Source organism: Carassius carassius, chromosome 49 (genome assembly GCF_963082965.1).
Source record: "Carassius carassius chromosome 49, fCarCar2.1, whole genome shotgun sequence".
NCBI classification, from domain to species: domain Eukaryota; kingdom Metazoa; phylum Chordata; class Actinopteri; order Cypriniformes; family Cyprinidae; genus Carassius; species Carassius carassius.
Window position 1 is genome coordinate 21,681,884 of NC_081803.1, and position 21,844 is coordinate 21,703,727.

At 35.9% G+C, this 21,844-nt stretch overlaps 2 protein-coding genes across 3 annotated transcripts; one reads left to right on the forward strand and one right to left on the reverse strand.

Annotated features, from left to right (window-relative positions):
* The first annotated feature begins 316 nt into the window (after window positions 1–316).
* Window positions 317–15,708, forward strand: LOC132132772 (mesoderm induction early response protein 3-like). 2 transcript variants are annotated; one of them, XM_059545294.1, is made up of 13 exons: window positions 317–374; window positions 1,376–1,400; window positions 1,773–1,918; window positions 2,087–2,221; window positions 5,213–5,333; window positions 5,428–5,501; window positions 8,186–8,255; window positions 8,514–8,656; window positions 10,119–10,200; window positions 10,278–10,372; window positions 10,677–10,804; window positions 10,940–11,085; window positions 15,087–15,708. In XM_059545294.1, exons 1-13 carry the CDS (start codon window positions 366–368, stop codon window positions 15,506–15,508), a joined length of 1,596 nt encoding a protein of 531 aa, XP_059401277.1. In that variant the 5' UTR covers window positions 317–365; the 3' UTR covers window positions 15,509–15,708. The 2 variants fall into 2 exon arrangements, with proteins under 2 accessions (XP_059401277.1, XP_059401279.1); XM_059545296.1 differs by lacking the exons at window positions 317–374; window positions 1,376–1,400; window positions 1,773–1,918 and having other exon boundaries at window positions 2,085–2,221; window positions 4,598–5,333.
* A 2,456-nt stretch (window positions 15,709–18,164) lies between these two features.
* On the reverse strand, window positions 18,165–20,883 carry setd9 (SET domain containing 9). The gene is made up of 6 exons (XM_059544664.1): window positions 20,562–20,883; window positions 20,165–20,487; window positions 18,727–18,850; window positions 18,540–18,655; window positions 18,349–18,454; window positions 18,165–18,260 (listed from the first exon to the last, which is right to left on the reverse strand). The coding sequence occupies exons 1-6, from the start codon at window positions 20,657–20,659 to the stop codon at window positions 18,173–18,175; spliced, it is 855 nt and encodes a 284-aa protein (XP_059400647.1). The 5' UTR covers window positions 20,660–20,883; the 3' UTR covers window positions 18,165–18,172.
* Between the last annotated feature and the right edge of the window lie 961 nt (window positions 20,884–21,844).

Consider the following 21,844-nt stretch of genomic DNA (forward strand, 5'->3'; position numbering starts at 1 on the left):
GTAAGTAGACAATATTGATCTTTTTTCATTCAAGTAGCCTAAAATCATTGCACTTACTGAAGATGATTGACAATTTGCATAATCTATGTTTTTTTTTTTTAATAAAAGTTATTTATCACAGTTCACTCGGAATGTTTTCAAGAGAATAATAAGTTATGTGTATTTTTAATACATCCTAATTAATTCTCAGGTAATAAAACCTATTGGAATACAGTTTGCCCTCAGCAGCCAATCCCGTGCACCGCTCGCCGTGCGTTCCAAACGCATCAGCCAATCAGAGCGAACCTGTTGAAATATTCTCCCACAATTGGTTATCGATGTCAATCCGGGCTCCGTCGTAAAGCCAGTAGTCGAAAGGTACCAAGATGGCGGAGGTAAGTTGGAAAATAGGAGGAAGGCGTCATATTTTGGTCGTTCATTTCTCTTTCCACAGTACATTAGTTTGGGATTTCTGTATCTGATTACGTGTAATAATATCTTATCGTTAAATAAAGGCCGGTTTTGTGGAGATACGAGCGGTTTTGGCCGTCAAAGCAAGTGTTTGAAGCGTAGATGGGGCCTCTTTTAGCGTCGAGCGTCCGTGTTTTGCGTAAGATCTGCGAGCGTCAAGCGCGCGCGTTGGTTAAATTTAGTCATAAAACAGCTCAAATGTTTTCATTCACGCTTTTCTCATATTTTAACTTATCGGTTATTCCATTTTTATCGACTAAAAGTGGTCAGAGTGATTTTGTTTTTCGTTGCTGCAGTAGCGGATTGATGCTGTGACGACGTCAAACCGTTTATTATTTTTGTCCTATTTTAAAATTAAATATATGTATTATTTTATAATGCCTCATGGCTGTATTTTGTTTGAACCTCTGAATAAATAATACAAATTGATTTGGCTTGTTAGTGACCTTCTGAAAACTAACAGTTACTGCTGTATATTCTATGTATCATTTATATACGTTATAAACGTTACTCAAGATTCACTTATTTTTTTATGAATCTCTTTTTTTTATTTACATTTTTATATTCGGTGACAGTTTTGTTAGTTTTAATTAATTAGATTAATTTTATCTTCATTGGTCTGTCATCTTGGGAAGCATATTATTATTATTATTATTATACTATGGCAACAGTACTTTTAAAAGTAAGCTAAAAACTCTGGTAATATTATCAGCTGTCACTCATCCAAACAGAAATGTTAAGAAAATTACAAAGACGTTTTGAAATATATTTCTTACTGTTGAGTTTGCAGTAGTAATAGTAGGAGCTGTGGAAATTATGGTTACTATTGTAATGTTTTGGTTAAGGGAATAAACCATTACTCTTTTTATTATTCTGTAGATTCCCAAAACTTAACATGTATTTTTTTTTTCATTTGTAATTTCAGGTTTCCTTGGGAAGTACAAGCCCAGGTAAATATTTCTCTTTATATATTTGATAATGACAAATGTTCATCGGTTTATTGACACACATGTGTATGTGTGCGTGTGTGTATGTATGTATGTGTGTATAATGCAAATAATTAAATTATCACAAAATATATATATATATATATATATATATATGTATGTGTGTGTGTATTATATTGATATTATTTATTTTTTATTTTTTTATTTATATTTATATATCTTATTTATATTTTCATATTTGCATATATTTATATAATAAATACACACAAACACACACAAATTTAATTATATATATATATATATATATATATATATATATATATATATATATATATATATATAAAAGAATATATTTTTTTGATTTGATCTTTTTAGTTGGCTCTCTCTCATCGGAAGATCACGATTTTGACCCGACGGCAGAGATGTTGGTGCATGATTTTGATGATGAACGTACGTTAGAGGAAGAAGAGCTGAGGGAGGGCGAGTCAAGCGGGAGCTCAGAAATTGCTGATCTGGAGAAGGTTTTTATTTAAAAAAAAATTATATTGTGGCTGATTTTAACCAGGCTAATATTGTTATTAATATCGGTTAATATTTTCCAGTACTGATGTAATCACCCATATATTGCTCGTGTAGTTTTCTGAATTGTTTGCAGTGATTAAGTGTTGAATTAAAGTTGTGTGTCACAGGAGGGGAGCATGCCGTTGGAAGAGCTGCTGGCGTTGTACAGATATGAAGCTGGAGACAGCGTTGCCGGAGGGTCGAGTGTGGACAGCTCGTCTGTAGAGCTGACCGATGAGCTGCCCGACATGACGTTAGATAAAGTAAGTCACTGGAGTCATGGGATCTTAAGATTTGTTTTTATCCAGTCAAATTTGATAATAATATTGAAGTTTTTTTTAAAGAAGTCACAAAGGCTGTATATACAGGTGCATCTCAAATTTGAATGTCGTGGAAAAGTTCATTTCAGTAATTCAACTCAAACTGTGAAACTCGTGTATTAAATAAATTCAGTGCACACAGACTGAAGTAGTTTAAGTGTTTGGTTCTTTTAATTGTGATGATTTTGGATCACATTTAACAAAAACCCACCAATTCACCATCTCAACAAAATAGAATATGTTGACAGTCCAATCAGCTAATCCACTTAAGACACCTGCAAAGGTTTCCTGAGCCTTCAAAACGATCTCTCAGTTTGGTTCACTAGGCTACACAATCATGGGGAAGACTGCTGATCTGACAGTTGTCCAGAAGACAATCATTGACACCATTCACAAGGAGGGGAAGACGCAAACATTCATTGCCAAAGAAGCTGGCTGTTCACAGAGTGCTGTATCCAAGCATGTTTACAGAAAGTTGAGTGAAAGGAAAAAGTGTGGAAGAAAAAGATGCACAACCAACTGAGAGAACCGCAGCCTTATGAGGATTGTCAAGCAAACTGGATTCAAAAATCTTAGTGAACTTCAAAAGGAATGGGCTGGGGTCAAGGCATGAAGAGCCACCACACACGGACGTGTCAAGAATTTGCTAAACCACAGACAACGTCAGAGACGTCTTACCTGGGCTGAGGAGAAGAAAAACTGGACTGTTGCCCAGTGGTCCAAAGTCCTCTTTTCAGATGAGAGCAAGTTTTGTATTTCTTTTGGAAACCAAGGTCCTAGAGTCTGGGGGAAGGTGGAGAAGCTCATAGCCCAAGTTGCTTGAAGTCCAGTGTTAAGTTTCCACAGTCTTTGATGATTTGGGGTGCAATGTCATCTGCTGGTGTTGGTCCATTGTGTTTTTTGAAAACCAAAGTCACTGCACCCATTTACCAAGAAATCTTGGAGCACTTCATGCTTCCTTCTGCTGACCAGCTTTTTGAAGATGCTGATTTCATTTTCCAGCAGGATTTGGCACCTGCCCACACTGCCGAAAGCACACTCACCAGACCTGAACCCCAGAGAGAATCTATGGAGTATTGTCAAGAGGAAAATGAGAAACGAGACCAAACAATGCAGATGAGCTGAAGGCCACAGTCAAAGAAACCTGGGCTTCCGGACCACCTCAACAGTGACACAAACTGATCAGCTCCATGCCACGCTGAACTGAGGCAATTAATAAAAGGCAGGTAATTAAAGCAAAAGCAGCCCCAACCAAGTATTGAGTACATGTACAGTAAATGAACATACTTTCCAGAAGGACAACAATTCACTAAACTTTTTTTTTTTTTTTTTATTGGTCTCATGAAGTATTCTTATTTGTTGAGATCGTAAATTGGTGGGTCTTTGTTAAATGTGAGCCAAAATCATCACAATTAAAAGAACCAAAGATTTAAACTACTTCACAACGAGTTTCACAATTTGTTGAATTACTGAAATAAATAAAATTTTCCATGACATTCTAATTTATTGAGATGCACCTATATTTGATCAAAAACACAGTACAAAGAGTTATATTGTAAATTATTACTTATTTAAAATAACAGTTTTATTACGGAATGTATTGTGAAAACAGTTGTGCTGCTTCATTTGTTACCATGGACCACAAAACCAGACCAAATGTAAAATTTTTAGAAATTGAGATGTATACATCATCTAAAAGATGAATAAATATATTTCCATTGATATATGGTTTATTAGGATCGGACAATATTTGACAGAGATGCAACTATTTGAAAATCTAGAATCTGAGGGTGCAAAAAAAATGTTTTTTTTGGCTATTGCTACAAATATAGCCCAGAGACTTAAGACTGCTTTTGAAAAATAGAAATCTGTATTAACATTATGAATGTCCTTGTGGTCACTTTTGACATTTAATGCATTCCTATTCAATAAAAGTGTTTAATAAAAAAAAAAAAAGGTACTTACCCCAAACGTTTGAATGGTGATGTATCACAGCTTCCACAAAAATATGAAGCAGCACAACTGTTTTGAGCATGGATAATAATCAGAAATGTTTCTGGAGCAGCAAAGCAGTATCTTCTTTCAAAAACATTAAAAAAAAAACTATGATTATTCCAAACTGTTGAGCAGTTTTGTTTGTATATATACATTTCGTGCTGTTCATTGGGGATTGAATAGATCGTAATTGATCCGTACGGACCCAGCCACACAGTCCGGCACACATTTAATCTGCAGATTAATTGCACAAATGAACCATAATAGAGTGAAAGTTTATAATTTGTATGTGTTTCACACTCAAGTGATTTTAAACCATTCCAGCTCAAGAAGAGGCGAAAGAGAACGAGAATTCAATACTCAAGCAAACACGCAGAGAGGCACGTTTCAGACGGCGCACGAACATCGAAATGAATCCTCTTTCGCATTTCCTTGCGTTTGCACAGACACATGCACATAAAACTGACAAAATACCCGTCTCGACAATGATTCTGGTAAGCGAAGTCGGTTATGTCTTAAGTGAAGAAAAAAAAGATGAGAAAGAAATCAGATGTTCATCATTTATATTACATCAGTGCATCAGGTCTTAAAGGTACAGCAGTCTATAAATACCTGCTTCTGTCATTACAAACAACACATTTCTGTATCTGAATGCTACTGGCCTTATTTTAATTGTTCTTTTGGTCTCTTTATTTATCTATCCTTGTGATTTGTATATCTGCTCTATATCTTGTCTTTTGATCGTAGTTTTTGTTATGCTATCGAAGAAGTACTTGGCTTCAAATAATAAATGGAAAGCAAAGTTATATTGATTGATTGATTTGATTTGATTTTCTTGCTGATCCGATCCGTGACTCAAAAACGGTGATCTGATCCGAACCGTGAGTTTCCATTCATGTTCGTTGACCTTGTTGCATGTCCTCTTTTCTCGTAAAACAGGAGGAAATCGCTAAAGATCTGCTCTCTGGAGACGACGAAGAAACACAATCTTCTGCCGATGACCTCACACCGTCGGTGACGTCACACGAAACCAACGATTTCTTCCCCAGAACTCTTCGATGTAAGCTCGTACACATTGTTTCTGTACATTTGACTTTATGCTTCAGTTTCCATTAGATTTTTTTTATAGCTCAATTTTGTTGTTTGTTTTCCAGCAAATGTGGTTTATGATGGAGACAAAGAATCTGAGGGCGAGGATGAAGGTTTGAGTCCTGAAGACTCTCGCAAGGTGAGGAAAATCACTTTTACTGACTTTGTCATTGTACTCCACAGTAATATTCGAAGTTCGAGTTCAAAAGGGGCTGTTTCTTAGGGCATCCTTAAAAATATTTTTGTTTGCCGTAACCCGACTGACCCTGTCAATGTAGGACCGACTCAAATTTGATATATTTTTTGCTTTTAGTCCGACCGACTTGCCGGTTGTAGATTTGCGTTAAGACCGACCAAATTTTTTTTTACTCTTCAAACAACTAATACAAAAGCAATAAAATAATATTAATAAATAATATTATGGTTCGGGCACCATAATACATCTAAAAAATGCATTAAAACAGCTCGACACCGCTTTAACTCGGCAACGATCTTTGCCCAGATCTTTTCCCATCCCTTCTCCCGTCTAGTCTAAAACCGTGACCGTGTCGACTGTCACTATGTTAGAAAATCTATTGCACGAATCGATTGGACCAACCAACACAAGTTTCGAAAACGAAAATAGGAAATTGATTTTAACGACTTTCTCTCGGAGCGCGTCCAGGTTTGTTAGTTTTTTTTTGGAGCGCTTCCAGGTTTTTTTATTTTTTTCTCATGCATACAGATTAGTGCTGCAACAACACGTCACACTGTTTACATCTCGCGTAATGGCATTCTGGGAATGAGGAAAGTTGCATTCTATCACAAAAACGGAGACCAATGTTATCAAAAGTATGGGAATACTTTAAACAGAGGCCAAATAAAATGGCCCTTTGTTCCCTTTGCAAAACCGATATGGTGTACCACGGCGGCACAAATGCGATGCACGAGCACCTCAGAGGAAAACGTCCTGGCGCTCTCTGGTGTTACGGTTTAACTGGTTACCGTGTGATCTGGTGACCAACTTCCTGGTTCAGGTCTCTGTTGCAGATATGATGGAACGACCGCAGCAGATTCGGCAATTCTAAAAGCACAAACTGATGTTATATTATTAAGTGTCTAATAAGAGTAGACTTGCTCATTGCATGATTCTGATATTCTTGTAAAGATTACAAGTTATTGGTATGATCACCCGTAGCGGCTGAAGTAAGGATAAAATAAAAAATAAAGTAAGTCTGTGTTGGCGCGGGTTTCGAACACGCGTTAGGGGCGTTCACATATCGTGCCTAAAAACGCGTGTAAAACACTAGTCGCGCCGCTTTCTCCTTCTTTCCAAAGCGCTCGGGCAGTTGCGCCCCTGGGATGTCTGCCGTTGCTAAGCAACCATGACGTGCTCTCCATGAAGACACGGAAATTTCAGCAAAGGATAAATGGATTTGCAGCACTAAAAATCGCTTGCAGTAACTCTGCTATTAAATTTATTTTAAAATGGCAATCCAAATACAGCTATGATCAGCTGTTCCCTCATCTTAGCTGAGCCTTCAACGTTGTTACGGGAAAGGATGAAGCTGATTGGTTAGTTCTCGTCACATGACCCGCGGTGCGCTTGCGGCATTCTGAAAAGTTGAGATGTTTTTAACTGCTTCCATTATGAGCACGCATACCGCGCGCCTACATTGTAATAACGAACTTGTGAATATGTGAACAGCCCCTTAAAAGACAGAGCACCGCGAGACAACAGTCACAAACCACCGAGCTACCCCGAATCAGCTCCAGATCTCGGAAACCACGCTAAACCATAGCAGAACCCTGACTTCATTTATGGTTGTGGCTACTGTGGTTTAATTATAAACGCTATCGTAAACTCATTTACCATAGTAAAATAATTTTCTTTGCCTCTTTATTTTTGTATATTGTAAAAACTTCGACCACATTGGTTGAAAATGAATAAAGGTTGAAATATATATATATATATATATATTAGAAGTTGTACTTATATTTTTTGGTAACGTTATCCAAAGGATTCATTTGCTAATCAAAAAAAAGAACAGAATAATTATTTATTGTAATAAAAATAATCGTTAGAGTAGTCGACTAATCGAAAAACTATTGTTAGATTAGTCGACAGAAAAAATAATCGTTAGTTGCAGCTCTAATACAGATACAGATTCGGGCTAGAATCGCCTACTTATGTATGGTCTTTACCAATGTATTGAATCTTTCCTCGTCCTGCCTGTTGTCCGTGGATTTACCTATATTTTGAGTAATTTGCTGTATAAAACGTATTTAGACATGCAAAATCGATTTTACAATCGATTTAATGAACACTTGTCACTAAAATCAAACAGGATTTTTTTTCACAAAAGTACCACCCAAGAAAGCAAAGTAAACAGTCTCTCATTTGTAGGTTGCATTCACACCTAGCGGTGGATGCAAGTAAAACAGTATAACAGTACCTCATTTTTTTTTTCTTCTCACCTGAAATTCATGCAATAAACATGTTTTTGACAATGATTTTAATTTGTTTGTGGACTATATAGCCTGCATCAAAATGAGGTTTGCAATGATGCGCCCAAAAGCACGGGTTGAAGACCCAGCCAGTGACGTCACGATATGCTAATTTAAGTTCATATCTACGTAATCACCATCACCAAAATTGTTCTTTTTTTTTTTTTTACATTGAAACTTGAAGAAAAAAAAAGACCTACCTACCGACCCATTTTTTTTTATTGACTGTTACTGCAAACCAAAATATTTTTAAGGATTGCCTTATCACTTATGTGTGTCGGACAAATCATAACGTTTTAAGGTCAGTGTATATTTTATTAATTTGTGTTTTCACAGGAGATCATGGTGGGATCTGAATATCAGGCAGAGATTCCTGCTCTCACCTGTTATAATGACCAGGAAAAAGGTGAGTCTTTCATATTTAAATAAAGTAAGTGCATATTTGCATAAATTAGGTGTCACCTGACACCTAATTTATTCAACCCATCATGTTTTTAAATACAACATGAAATGCCTTTGACATATTGCATGCATGCATTTCTTAGTGAAACAGAATATTTCGTGAGCAATCATTGGTTGAAACCTGATGGCACTCAAATAAAACACTTCAACATCTGCACAGTTTTAATGCAGTGTGTTTGGAAATGTTCTCTGTGTTTTTCAGTGTACGCAGAGGAAGATCAGCTGCTTTGGCAGCCGGACATGTTGCCCGAGTCAAAGGTCAAAAGCTTCTTGCAGGACGCTCTGCGTGTGGACGGAAAGATGGATGGAGATGGCAAATGTTCTCTGGTCAAAGACAACGAGCAGGTAAAGTTTTACACAGACCAAACACATTCGTTACACATGAGAGGCTGTTAATTATGTCCACTAAATAGATAATAGACACTTCAGCACTGTTATCGGTAACACTTAACCCTGTAAACCCCTAAAGGGGATAAAACACACCAATCCCATGTTACTCTCGAGTACCTATAGAGGAGTATCACATCCTTTGTATCTCAAAAGAGTCTTTAGTTTAATCAGATTTATAAAAGCCAGATACAGCTTTCTGTCATCAAGCAAGCAAAGCTTTTGCATAGTGATCGTCTGCAAGCTTTGACATCGATATAAATAAAACGGGAATAAAAACGTACATTTTATTTAATTTGTTTATAAAACATTTGACATTGAAACGGCGGGAACAAATAAATATACTTGCACAACTCCGGAGAAACAAACTGCATCCACTGTCACCTTGAAGCGGTGTTCTTCGGGAAGCTGAACGAAGTTTCTTTCCCTCACGACCACAAACACATTTCTTTGGTGACTGTTGATTTCGTGGTGTAGAAACAAAATGTCAAATCCTTCTTGAGTAAGTCCTGTTCAGCAACGCTGACGACTTCCATAGTTTCCAGAGCTCACCAAGGATGGAGTTGCTTGATCAAAAATGCAGTAAAAACAGTAATTCATGGTAATTTAAATATAATTTATTTCTGTGATCAAAGCTGAGTTTTCAGCATCATTTCTTCTCTGGTCGTCATAATTTGTGTAGAAATCATAATATATTACCTTTTTAAATTTTTATTTATATATTAATACTTTTATTCCAGAAGAACAAATTAAATTGATCAAAAGAGCCAGAAAATATAATAGTTTTAAAAGATTTTATTTCAAATAAATGCTGTTATTTCGAACTTTCTATTCATCAGTGAATCCTGAAAAAAATAGGTTTCCACAAAAATATGAAGCCGAAAAATACGTGCCAACTCTGACAATATGTCGGTGATAACCGTAAAGAGAGAAGTACGATCCGACCCCATGTGATTAACCGGAAATAAAGAAAACCGTGAACGAACCATTAGTAAAGAAAAATTTACTTGAATGATATTGTAGTTACATTTTCAAGTTGACGTTAAAAATCATTAAAAAAAATAAAAATTCTAGAATCGGTTAAACATTCTGGAAAAATCTAGATTTAATTTTGTTTTTGCCAAATCCCCCAGCCCTAACTTATTATTATTTTTTTTTTATTATTAAAAATATGTCTGGAGATGTCTGGAGATGTCTGGAGAATCAAGTAAAGCGAAGTGTTCATCTTGAAAAATTACTAACAATATCAGTTATTCATATGTTTACTTGATAATGTCCAAACTATCAATCAGTCGACAGAAGGCATGGAGCAGATTATGTATGAAACTGATTTAACAATGAAGTTTTGATCATGTGGATGATTTTGAGGACTTTTCGAGGCTGCTTTTATAGGGTTAACTAACCTGTTATTCATCTCCAGGCCTTATATGAGCTTTTGAAGTGTAACTACAACGTCCACGAAGCTCTTGAACGATATCGCAGCAAAGACAAATCCTCAAAGGGTGAGTGGAAATATCGCCGTTGTTTTGTTTTTGTACTAAGTGTTGAATAATAAACTAATATAAATGTTATTATTTAGACGAGATGCTTCCGTGGTCTGAAGAAGAATGCCGAAATTTTGAACACGCTCTTCTGTTGTACGAGAAAAACTTCCACCTCATTCAGAAGCACAAAGTAAGACGGTGTCTTTTTATGTTAAATATTTAAATGCAGTTTTGAGTCAGTGTTTGCATAAATCAGATGTCACTCTTGTCAATTACAACATGAAATTCCATTAACATTGCATGCATGCTTTTCTAAGTGAATCTTAAGAATTTTCATAATATCGGTCTTTGATTTTCATTGGGATTTGATCGGTTTAAAAAAATAATGTCAGGCTGGAATTTCATTTAAATGATTTTATGCGTGCAGAAACATTGTTTTGCATCGTTTTGCACCAATACTGCATAAGTTGCATGTAACTTTTTTTTCTTTCAAGGTCAACACACGAACGGTGGCAGAATGTGTTGCGTTTTACTACATGTGGAAGAAGTCCGAGCGATTTGACTTTTTCGTCCAGCAAAACCGGTTCGGGAAGAAGAAGTTCAGCAGTTATCCTGGCGTCACGTGAGTTTCGTAATGATCGTAGTGTTAAAATGTTCCGTGTGAACCTGATGCAGAGCGATAGGAGTTTTATAAGTGAGCCTAATCCAGGTCTCTGGAGCTCTGAAGGCTGATTTCCTCTCCTCATGGCCTCTGCAGGGATCTGATGGACCGGTTGGTGGATGAAGCCGAGGGTTTGGTGGATGGATCTGCGTCTGTGTGTTCCAGCGGCAGCGGCAGGATCGAGCCTCCGACCGAGCAACAGCTCAACCTGCTCAACTCCATCACAGCCAGTGACCTCTCCGGTACATTACTAAACCTTTTCAGACATGCTTTTACCTCATTTGTGACCCCGGAGCACAAAACCAGTCATAAGGGTCAATTTTTCAAAATTGAGATGTATGCATCATCTGAAAGCTGATAAATATCTTTCCATTGATGTATGGTTTATTAGGATTGGACAATATTTGGCCGAGATATAACTATTTGAAGATCTGAAATCTGAAGATGCAAAAAAAAAAAAATTTTAATATTGAGAAAATCACCTTTTAAAAATAAAGTTCTTAGCAATGCATACTACTAATCAAAAATTAAGTTTTGATATATTTACGGTAGGAAATTTACGAAATTGAAATTGAATACGAAATTGAATCTTCATAGAACATGATCTTTATTTAATATCCTAATGATTTTTGGTATTAAAGGCAGGGTAGGTAAAAAATGTATAAAAAACTTTTTTTCCAAATTTGTTTAAACTTTATTTATATATCAATACATAATTAAAATGTAAGTACTCTGAAAAAGAAAGTATAAAAATCGAGTGACTGTAGACCTCTCAGCTCATTATTTCCATTCACTCCACCCCCTCCCTTCTGGGCTCCTATAGATTATTTATCGTCTCTACTACGGCTCGCTAAGTAATGTTATGTTAGCTATATTACGCAGCTACGTGTGCTAATGACACATGCTTCATGAAAAAAATATGTATGATCAAAATACAAAAAGAAAGATTTACCTGTCCAGCAGAAATAAAGCCATCAAGGAGTCACTTTTCAGCCCCTTGAGCTCCCTCAGTTCTCGTCATCGCTGGAAAGCCACGCCGATATTAACTCGTGTTTTATTTCTTTGTTTATCCAAAGACTTTTTGTTCATTGCCTTTTCTTGTACTGTTACTGTCTTCCTTTTTTTGCCTGGTTTGCCTTCACTAACTGCATAGGCTGGTACTGTGAATTTTGCTTGCTGTTTCTCTGCCATTGTTTTGGTATTCCTAGGATCCGTGCCTGTTGAATTCCTCAAATCAAACGTGCGCGCGCAAGTGGGCAGGTCATGTGTGGCAAAAGGGTGGTTGCCATGGTTGCGAGAGAGTGACAGTCGCCTAAGCCAATCCTATGTTTCGTCCCGAAATGGAAATAATGAGCTGTGTTTAATACAGAGTAAACGGTCTAGAGTCACTCGATTTTTATACTCTTTTTATCAGAGTACTTACATTTTAATTATGCATTGATATATATAGAAAGTTTAAACAAATTTGGAAGAAAGTTGTTTATACATGTATTACCTACCCTGCCTTTAAAGAAAAATCTATAATTCTAACCCATACCATGTATTTTTGGCTATTGCTGCAAATATACCCCAGAGACTTCAGACTGCTTTTGTGCTTCAGGGACACATTTTTGTTTTAATGCTCTGATAACCGCTTTCTATTAATGTGTAAAGCAATAAGCCATTGTGTTAGTCATTTTTAGAGTGAGAAGTGTTAATAGACACTTTAAACTTTAGGGAAGTCACTGTAAGAACAGCCTTTAGTGGCTTACACTACAACAGCAATATAAAATGTCAGTGTTCAGTAAATAAAATACAAAAAGTAAGTGATAGACTAATTTAGAACTTTCTGCCAAAATTCCCTGATATGTTATGTCAGTGGCTGGGCAAAAAATGTTTTCCCTTCCATTTATTATTATTGAATAAATATCGGAGGGAAAAAATAAAATATATTCATGCACAGAGGACCTAACCAGGGCTCCAGACTGCGACTAAAACAATCGCATTTGTGACCAGAAATATTAATTTGTAAGTGATATATCTTTGTTGAGATCACCACTGGTGACTTTATAAATCTACATGTTATGACTTAACGCCTTTTTCCCTGCTTGTTTTGCGATCACATCTTTTGTTATGCTGACGTAATAAACTAAGACGATGCGCATCAAAGTTTTAGTGGGGAAAAAAAGGCTTTGAAATGGTCCTCATCTGTGCCGAACAGCAGCGTTGACTGCACTCTTGCTGAAAGCAGCTCCAGCTGTGCAGCACGAGAGAAAGAGAGAGAGCGAAAATGACGGAGACCTGTGAAGCACAAGTGCAGAAAAGCAGTGTCTATTTCATGCACAACTTGAACAAACTACAACAGGTAAAGCTGTCAGCTGTGTGGAGATTAACAATTCTCGTTTATAATCCATACTAATAAGGCTTCTTGTTATTAGGATCTATAGTCTATATGCTGTGTTTGTTAAAGCATGACAGCATTTATGATGCTTTGAGCAGGAGCCTAACCTACACTCAGTGGTCAAGTGATGCTGAAGTATTTATGGTCCGTGATATCTGTGCATTAAACAATTCTTTGTGACTGAATATAGTTCTCAAGTTGGAAAAGACTTTAGTTCCCAGGATATCTTCTAGATTGATTAGAAGGCTGATGCTGTAAAAGGAGGGGAGATAAAAACACAAAAATATGATTTGAAATGTAAAGGTGTTTTAATCCAAGAAAAAATATGAATAGAATGCCTTTATTCTATGGCACTTAAATTAAAATTATATAATTAAATTTTTTTTTTTTTTTTTTAATTATATGTATTTAATGTGATTTTTTTTTTTTTTAATATTTAATCAAAAGAAATGACTTTTTATTTGTAAAAAATTTATAGGTGTAGTTAATATAAGTGATTTAGTTTAGGGTTGTATCGATAGACGATAGTATCGTGTATCGACGATAGTTAGAGATAGGTGTAAGCAGATTTCTCTGTCGATAATCAATACGATATTAGGCTCATTCTATTAATGTATTGGATTATAATAATAACTTTATTATTTTTATTAGGCGGCCTATTATAATTCGGCTATCAAACTGCTCAGCTATTTCACTTCAGCACCACATTTCTCTCACACACACACACACACACACACACACACTGCACAGGGGGATTTGAGCTTGTTGTCCATGAAGTTGGAACGCTTTGAGTCGAATAACTCGTTAAATCCATGAAATGAAAGAGATAGAAAATGAGGAGTTTTGGCTGTGAGAAAGTCTCCATCCACAAACATACGTACATCATATTTCATTACACTTAAACAAGTAATCTGAACGGCCTATATGTGTGCAATATATTAAACGAGCCCTCACTAACCGAGTTTAATGCCACAGTTATGTTAGAGTGCGTCTCATTCTTGTTTCTGTAGCAGTGCGTCGGGTTCGTCATGAGGCGCGCGGTCCGGAGCGCTGTCTGACTGATACATCAGTTCAATTCAACTTTACTACAAATGTATCAACTTACCTGTTTTGAATACTTTTATATTTAACGTGTTTGATTATGTACAATATTAGTGTTAAACTGTTGGACTTTAAAAGAAATCTACTATCGATTTTCAGCGTTGACTGATTTTGCAGAACATTTAGACTGATAACTTCCGTGCACAGAAGCGCAGATTTGTCACAGGACGCGCGATATGACCATTGTGTCCGACTATATATGAACCAGCTGTTTTAAATACAGTATTTTTATATTTAACGTTAGTTTATCAGTATGTTTGAAAGTATATTTTTTCGATTATTGGTGATTCCATAGGCTCTCTCGTGCACCTGCGTGGTTTAAAACACCAAACGGTTCTGCTATGACAAGAACAAATAGTCTCTCTCTTGCTCCACCCATGCACGATAATATCGTGTATCATCGATCTCACAGGCTGACGATATGACGATTTGAAAAATTACCATATCGCCCAACACTAATTTAGTTACATTATTTTTTATAATATTTAATAAAAAGACAAACTTTTTACTGTTCTTTTTGATTAAATATTGTAAAATAAGTTTCCAAATCAGCTCACATTAATTTTGGGTTAATAAGGTGTTTTTTTTTGTAGGATAATTATTTTTGAGCAAGCATGAATTAAACTGATCAAAAGTGACAGCAACTACATGTCACACAAGATTTTGGTTTCAAATGAATATTTCAAATTATTTTCTGTATTTTTGATCTAACACGTGCAGCCTTGGTGAGCAGACGCGTCTAACCTCTTCCTCTTCCTCCAGCGTTGACCAGCACAGTGGCATCGGTGTGTAACCCCGCAGACGTCAGCTGTCTGGACTCCTACAGCTTCTCCTCGCTGGACGGGCTTCACCGCGGTCCCCTGAGCCACGAAGAGCCGCTCAACTACTCCAGCAACAGAGACGGAGACTGCCTCAACCTGATGGAAACGGGCTTCTACCATTCGGAGCTCGGGCAGATCAGTGTGTGCGGCGAGGACTGCGAGCGCCCCCCGGCCAAGCGGATGAAGATGGGACTGTCGGAGCCGTTCTTAAACGACAGCAGGAACATGAGCGTGGATTTCGAGGGCCGCACGCACCACATCACAAGTGCCAAAATGGCAGTTTCGGTCAGTGACTTCAGCGAGGCGGGCAGCTACATGGGAGCACACACACTGCATCAGCACACGGCGCTGCAGTCGGAGTAACACTTCGTGCTTCATGCAATCCAATATATTCCTTCAGTTCCTGGTTATATACATATGTGTGTATATATGTACAGATTGATCTTTTTTTTTTTTACTATGACATCAGTGATGTCTAATTGTACAGACCTAAATCTTGATTTCTCAAGAGCTAATACAGCCATTTATTTTCCAGTCTTGAATTTTTGGAAGTGTCATAAGCGTGTGTGCGTCCGAATACTGTGGAAAACATGAACTGGCGTGCTGTCGGCCGACAGCAGGGGGTTTTTCTAAGCCATCATCTTGACGACATGAGCTCGGCCTCTCTGTGGTTCCCATCAAGTGTTTACAGCTCCGCCTTCGTCTGTACGGCGTTTAGGACAACTTCTTAATTTGGGTTTTTTTGCACCATGGAAAGTTCAGCCCTGGGAGATTTTCTGCTATTTCGAATTGACTGCAAAAACAAACCTAAGAACAATTGAAAGTGGTTCTAGCAAATATATATATATATATATATATATAGGCCCTAAATACAGTAGAGGTATTACTACGTGTGTAATTGATCTATTTCTGCGCATATTTATTAGTGTTCCTCTTGTTTTAGCAGTCGGCGTTTTGCATATTTATTCCAATGAAGACCATTGGACTGCATTACAGTCATAATCTTTGGTTTCCCAAAGTGGTTTTGAAATACTGGCACATGCATTTTTTAGTTTTTCAATTTGTTTTGATATTTAGAGATCACTATTTATTGAAAAACCATTTTTGCAGGGATTTCTCATCATGGGAACAGAACCCAAACCCACAGTTTTACCCGTCTGCTCCCTTCAGTAACTTAATTATGCAACGTTGTAAATGACTTCTCGTCTTCATCGTGTGTTCATTGGCATTCCAAGTCCTTGATGAAGGCCTGCAAGCACTGACCCGACATTTATCTATGCATCAAGAATCGCTTACAGATGAAACGGATCATTTCGGACCTTGTTTGTTTGTTTGTTTGTTTTATTTTACACGCTCTCGTATGGCAATAATTTGTAAATATGTACAGATACCACATACCTTCCCATTTTTTTTCTTCCTCGGCTAACAGACTTGCTTTTGAGTCTGCGTGTGCCACAAGAATGCCTTCTCGACTTTAACCATTCGTTTGATGCTTTTCCTCATAAGAGATTTGCTTAAGAAGAGAGTTATTTATTTATTTATTCACTTGACTGCAAGTGGGTGTTGTATTTAGCGTCCGCTGGAGACGAAGCGCCGTCGTTGTCTTCACAGGAAGTCGCGGCGCTAGCTGAATGTACAGTATTATCACATCTTAGGGATTTACTGAACTCGAATGTCTCTTGGTTAAGGCAGAAGCCCAGTTTGCAGTATTGCCTTAACCTTCATTCAGAACTTGGGAGGGTTTTCAGGACTGAGATCTCTCTTTTGGACGGTTCATGCTGTGTCTAAAATTGTTTCCTCGTACCTGTGGACCGAATCCTCCATATTTATATTTTTGGACTTGACATACTTGAAGGATGTGTATTGATCAATTTAAATACAATATTCTCCAATGCAGTCCTGTAGGTTGTGCAATTAATTTCTCCTGTCCCTTACGAGAATGGAAAAGAGCTTTAGGAAATGTCTTGGTGCAGTAATTTGTGTCCCAAAATTTGTGTTAAAAAATGAATAGCTTAACATTGAAATTGTAATGTAATGGTTGTCTGCTTCCAGGGAAAGAAAATGTACATTTGAAAACCTTCCATTTATCTTTGGAATGTTGTATGCTTTATTTTGTTTCATATTCGATTGGTTTTCATTCACTTTCATGCTTTTCGGAGGCGGGGAAGTTACTAGTTAAAGTTGTTTTTCAACAAAATTTGATGTGATAAAATTATAGTGTTGAATAGACAATCAAATGTCAATTAATATTGGAAAAGGAAATTTTATCATTCTAAATGTTTGTACATAGACGCTGTTCTTGTTTCGTTGGTTTTTATTTTGTATTTTATGTTGTACCTAACTGGCGAACCATTCCAGAAATAAAGTTCTGGAGATATTATAACCGTGTTGATGAGTTCATCCAAAAACTTGATCGAATTTGACGCCTCTGGATCTTTATTTGCCGTAACGATGATTGATTTTTGAATTTCTGTAATGTATGTCAGTTTAATTATGTGATCGAAGGAAAAAGGAGTTTAGGTTTAACTTCCTCTACTTATGTTTTTTCACAAACATCTATCAAAAGTTGATTTTATGGCCAGAGTAACAACATTTTCATTTTTAAATAGTTGTAAATAAACATCTCAGGAAAACTAGTTTTCAAAGCAAAGAACTACTTCAGAACTACTAGTTCACCCAAAAACGAAAATTTGCTGTAAATGTACTCCTCCACACAGATTTGGAGAAATGTAGCATTGCATCAGTGTCTCATCAATGGATGCTCTGCAGTGAATGGGTGCCGTCAGAATGAGAGTCCAAACAGCTGATAAAAACATAACAATAATCCACAGCACTCCAGTCCATCAGTTAATGTCTTGTGAAGAACCAGAAGGAACAAATCCATCATTAAGGCTTTTTTGTTTTTACCTCAAACTGTTGCTTCAGCCCAAAATACAAGTCCATTTTTTTTTTTCGTGAACTATATGTATAATACAAATCAATCAACTTTTATTTATTTATATATATATATATATATATAAAAATTATTCAATGCACAATTGTGTAGTAGTTGGAGAAGAGCTCTTCACCACAGTTAATCTCTCTCAGTGACACAAGAACCACACAGCGCAAAGGTCTGAAATAGAAACGGAAAGATAAGCAAATGTCAATAATAATATCCTAATAGTAATATTAATAACAGCATATGAAGTCTCTCATCTTGCCTTTGAGTGTCAGCTCTGTAGTTTACATTGGGCAGGAACTGACGGAGCTCGAGAGGAAACCCTTCAGGCACGTCATACTCCTGATAGCAGACGTTCGCAGCTTTTTCTGTGGATGACAAGCCACTTTATTCTCAAAGATGTGCTCCTTAAGAACTGTGGAGGGTGAGACTCGTCCAACCTGACTGACTGACCGTTAGAGCAGTTGTTGACATACTGTCCCACGGCGAGAGGGTTCACGGGGTCAGAGGTCAGCCAGGAGCAGTCGCTCAGACACAAGGGGCCGAGTCTGTCCCGTCCGCTACACGATCTGTTATTCAGTCAAGACGTTTGATTTGTGTCTATGTGGTGCACTCATAATGTGCTGTGAATGCCGCTCACCGGTACACAGTCTTCGAGAGCGCTCTGTCGTTCCCATCAATCAAAACACCATCAATGCATCGAAACACAAAGGGATTTCTGATCGACTGGAAGAAGATGGGCTCATCCGCCTGATAGATGGTTCCTGTGAAAGGAGAACATCACAACAGCATTCTTATGATGATGAAGACATACAAGAGTATAAACCAAAATTAATATTTATGACATAGAAATCAATTAAAAGAGTAAAATACATTCAGATATCAATAACTGAGCACTGTGCTATTAACCTAACCTTTAATAGTATGAAAATGCATGATATACATACAATTCCTAATAATTATGTAAAAAGAGACATTGTGTAGTAAACACTACTAAAACATTTACGATTTATCACCAATTTAAAAATAAATAAAATATTTTATTTTAATATTATATAATTATTATTACATCTAATACTAATTAATAATAAAAAATATTATTATTAATAAGAAATATATAATTTATTAATAATTATTATTATACTATACAGTGGGTACTGAAAATAATCAGCACATTTAAAATAATTACATTTTGTTGCTTTGCTGCCTGAAATATTTTTTTTTAATAATAAAAAAATAATTCTTTAAGAAATAAAGAACAACTGTGTCCGTCTTTATTTCAGGCTGCAAAGCAACAAACTGTGATTATTTTAAAGAAGGGTAATTGTTTTCTATACCCACTGTAGTATTATTATTATTAATTATTATTATTTATAATGTGATAGAAAAATAATAGTATTAATATATTATTTAATAACTATCTATTAAAACTTAACAATAATAACATTATTATTGTTATATTATTATTAAATATTATTGTTATATTATTATTAAATATTATTGTTAAGTATCTTAATATTAATCATGAATCATTAATCATATGAATAATATTAAAATATATTATTAATACTACTTCGTAAATAAAGCATTAGTAGTTGTTTCTTTAATTATAATTATTTATCATGATATAAAAATAGGTTTAATTATATTTATATATGGATAAATTATATTTGTTATTGTCATAATTGAAAATGCATTAAATATTTAAATATTCTTATTTATTGTTTAAGATGACCAAATCATTCTGAACGAAAGCGATACACTGACAAGTGACGTCATAAAGGATAACTGAATACATTGTCTAATCACAAGTATGAATTTACATAATAGATGGACGGGAAAAAATACTACGGGAAAAAAACTAAATGTATTAGTTATCATGCATTAATCACTACTAAAAACAAATATTTTTTAAAATCAGTAATAGCTTGAATCATATAAAGAAATCATATATATATATATATATAATTAAATATAATGTTACTATTAATAATAGTTATAAAATATGTTAGTATTGTTAAAATAAGTGTTGTTGTTTATTAAATTATTATTTATATAAGATGAGTGACGTGTTACACCTGGATACATCGCCACAACACTTCCTCTCGGCGCGCGTCCCCGCGTTACAAAGACGCCAGTTCCCGCCAAACGCAGAGAGCTGCGCTTCCGCTCGATCCGGAAGCCCAGAGCGTTCAACATCACTGAAGACGGAGCATCGCGTGTTTCATTCCGAACGTTAGTGTACTTGTCGCGGTTCGCCTGAGGGAGGAACCGGAGCAGCTCGCTTTGATTCTTCAGATCGTTTTTCAGGAGTTCAGTGAATAAACAAACAAGAGATCCGAACACCTCCTCATCTTCGACTAACTTATCTTGCGATCGATTCTTCACCTGACGAAGAGTTCTGAGAAAACAAACAAACTGAACTCAGTAAATCTGAACATGGCTGTGCCTGACAGAGCACAAACTGAACTTTACCTCTCATTTTTCTGCAGATTTAACGCCATCCAGGGGACAAATCTGTGCCTGTAGGATTTCCACCTGACCTCAAACGCTTTATAAAGAGATTTAATCATATTATTCGTTTACATAAGAGCTGCATCGGCGGTCAAACAGCTTCTTATCTTCCTGCACTAGTGATTCGCGAATGAGAATCGTGTTAATGATTCTGTTGAACCGATTCGAGTAAATCACTCGAATCTTAGCGACAACTCTTTTCATATTGTGTGTAATGTATTCGGAAATATTGCGATGAACAGTGGTATGTGACTACTTGTTTGTTCAGTGCAAAAATAAAACGTTAAATTTCGCACGGGAACTATGTGAGCTGGTTCACTGAAGTGAACCGATTCTCTAAACGTGAATCAGACGCTAGTGTACATTACTGCCACCTTGCGTCTGGGAGACCGGTGCATCAGGAGAAAGCTGCGGTGCTTTGCTTTAATAATTTGGAGGAAATGTTATTACTATATTATTATTAACAATTAATAATAATTTTGACATGCTTTAGAATTTAACATTATTCTTTCTTTGTCATGCACTGCTCAGTGCTCTGTGGAGCGCTGTTATCTTATCTAACTAGTACAACTAGTCAGAGAGGGCAAACTCCAATTCCTATCGTTTTAGAAATAATTATTAACAAATGCATAGTATTATATATCCTCCTGGACATTTTACGCACAGACTGTATGAATAACAATAGTATATTAAATCATTCTGTTATATCTTTAATAAAATAGCTGAGAATTATCTCTTTACAGAGTTTGGCTAAAAATAGTCTGAAACATAAAAACTGACTGAATATAAATTATATTGTTTTTGTCTATACATGCCTTTTAATGTCTTGTTTATTTTATTTTTGAATAACTTAGTCCTGGCATCCTCTACAAAGGACATATAATAAAGTATTTTTTTTTTTTTACATTTTAAAGAAAGAAAATATTTATTATACTATTTTTTATATATATATATATATATATATATATATATATATATATATATATATATATATATATATTTATTATCTATATACATATTAGTATAGATTTAATTTATATTATCTCTTAAAAAGGTACAATCTGATACCAAGCTGTACAATCTATAAAATATGCAAACATTATAAATTAGAACAATCGCACCTGGCCAATAAGAACTCACCTCTTCTAAGCACCACCTTCTTCTTTCATATTAATCATCTACATCTGCTCGCTTTCTGATTGGAAGACGCGGAGGAGTAGGTGTGTCCATTGCAATATCCTAAA

Coding starts and splice junctions, on each gene's coding strand:
- LOC132132772 (XM_059545294.1), top strand. Junction 1,401..1,772: donor CTTGGGAAGTACAAGCCCAG/GTAAATATTTCT, acceptor TGATCTTTTTAG/TTGGCTCTCTCTCATCGGAA. Junction 2,222..5,212: donor CCGACATGACGTTAGATAAA/GTAAGTCACTGG, acceptor CTCGTAAAACAG/GAGGAAATCGCTAAAGATCT.
- setd9 (XM_059544664.1), bottom strand. CDS start 20,659: ATGATTAAATCTCTTTATAAAGCGTTTGAGGTCAGGTGGAAATCCTAC. Junction 20,488..20,561: donor AATCTGCAGAAAAATGAGAG/GTAAAGTTCAGT, acceptor TTGTTTTCTCAG/AACTCTTCGTCAGGTGAAGA. Junction 18,455..18,539: donor TGTCAACAACTGCTCTAACG/GTCAGTCAGTCA, acceptor TGTCATCCACAG/AAAAAGCTGCGAACGTCTGC.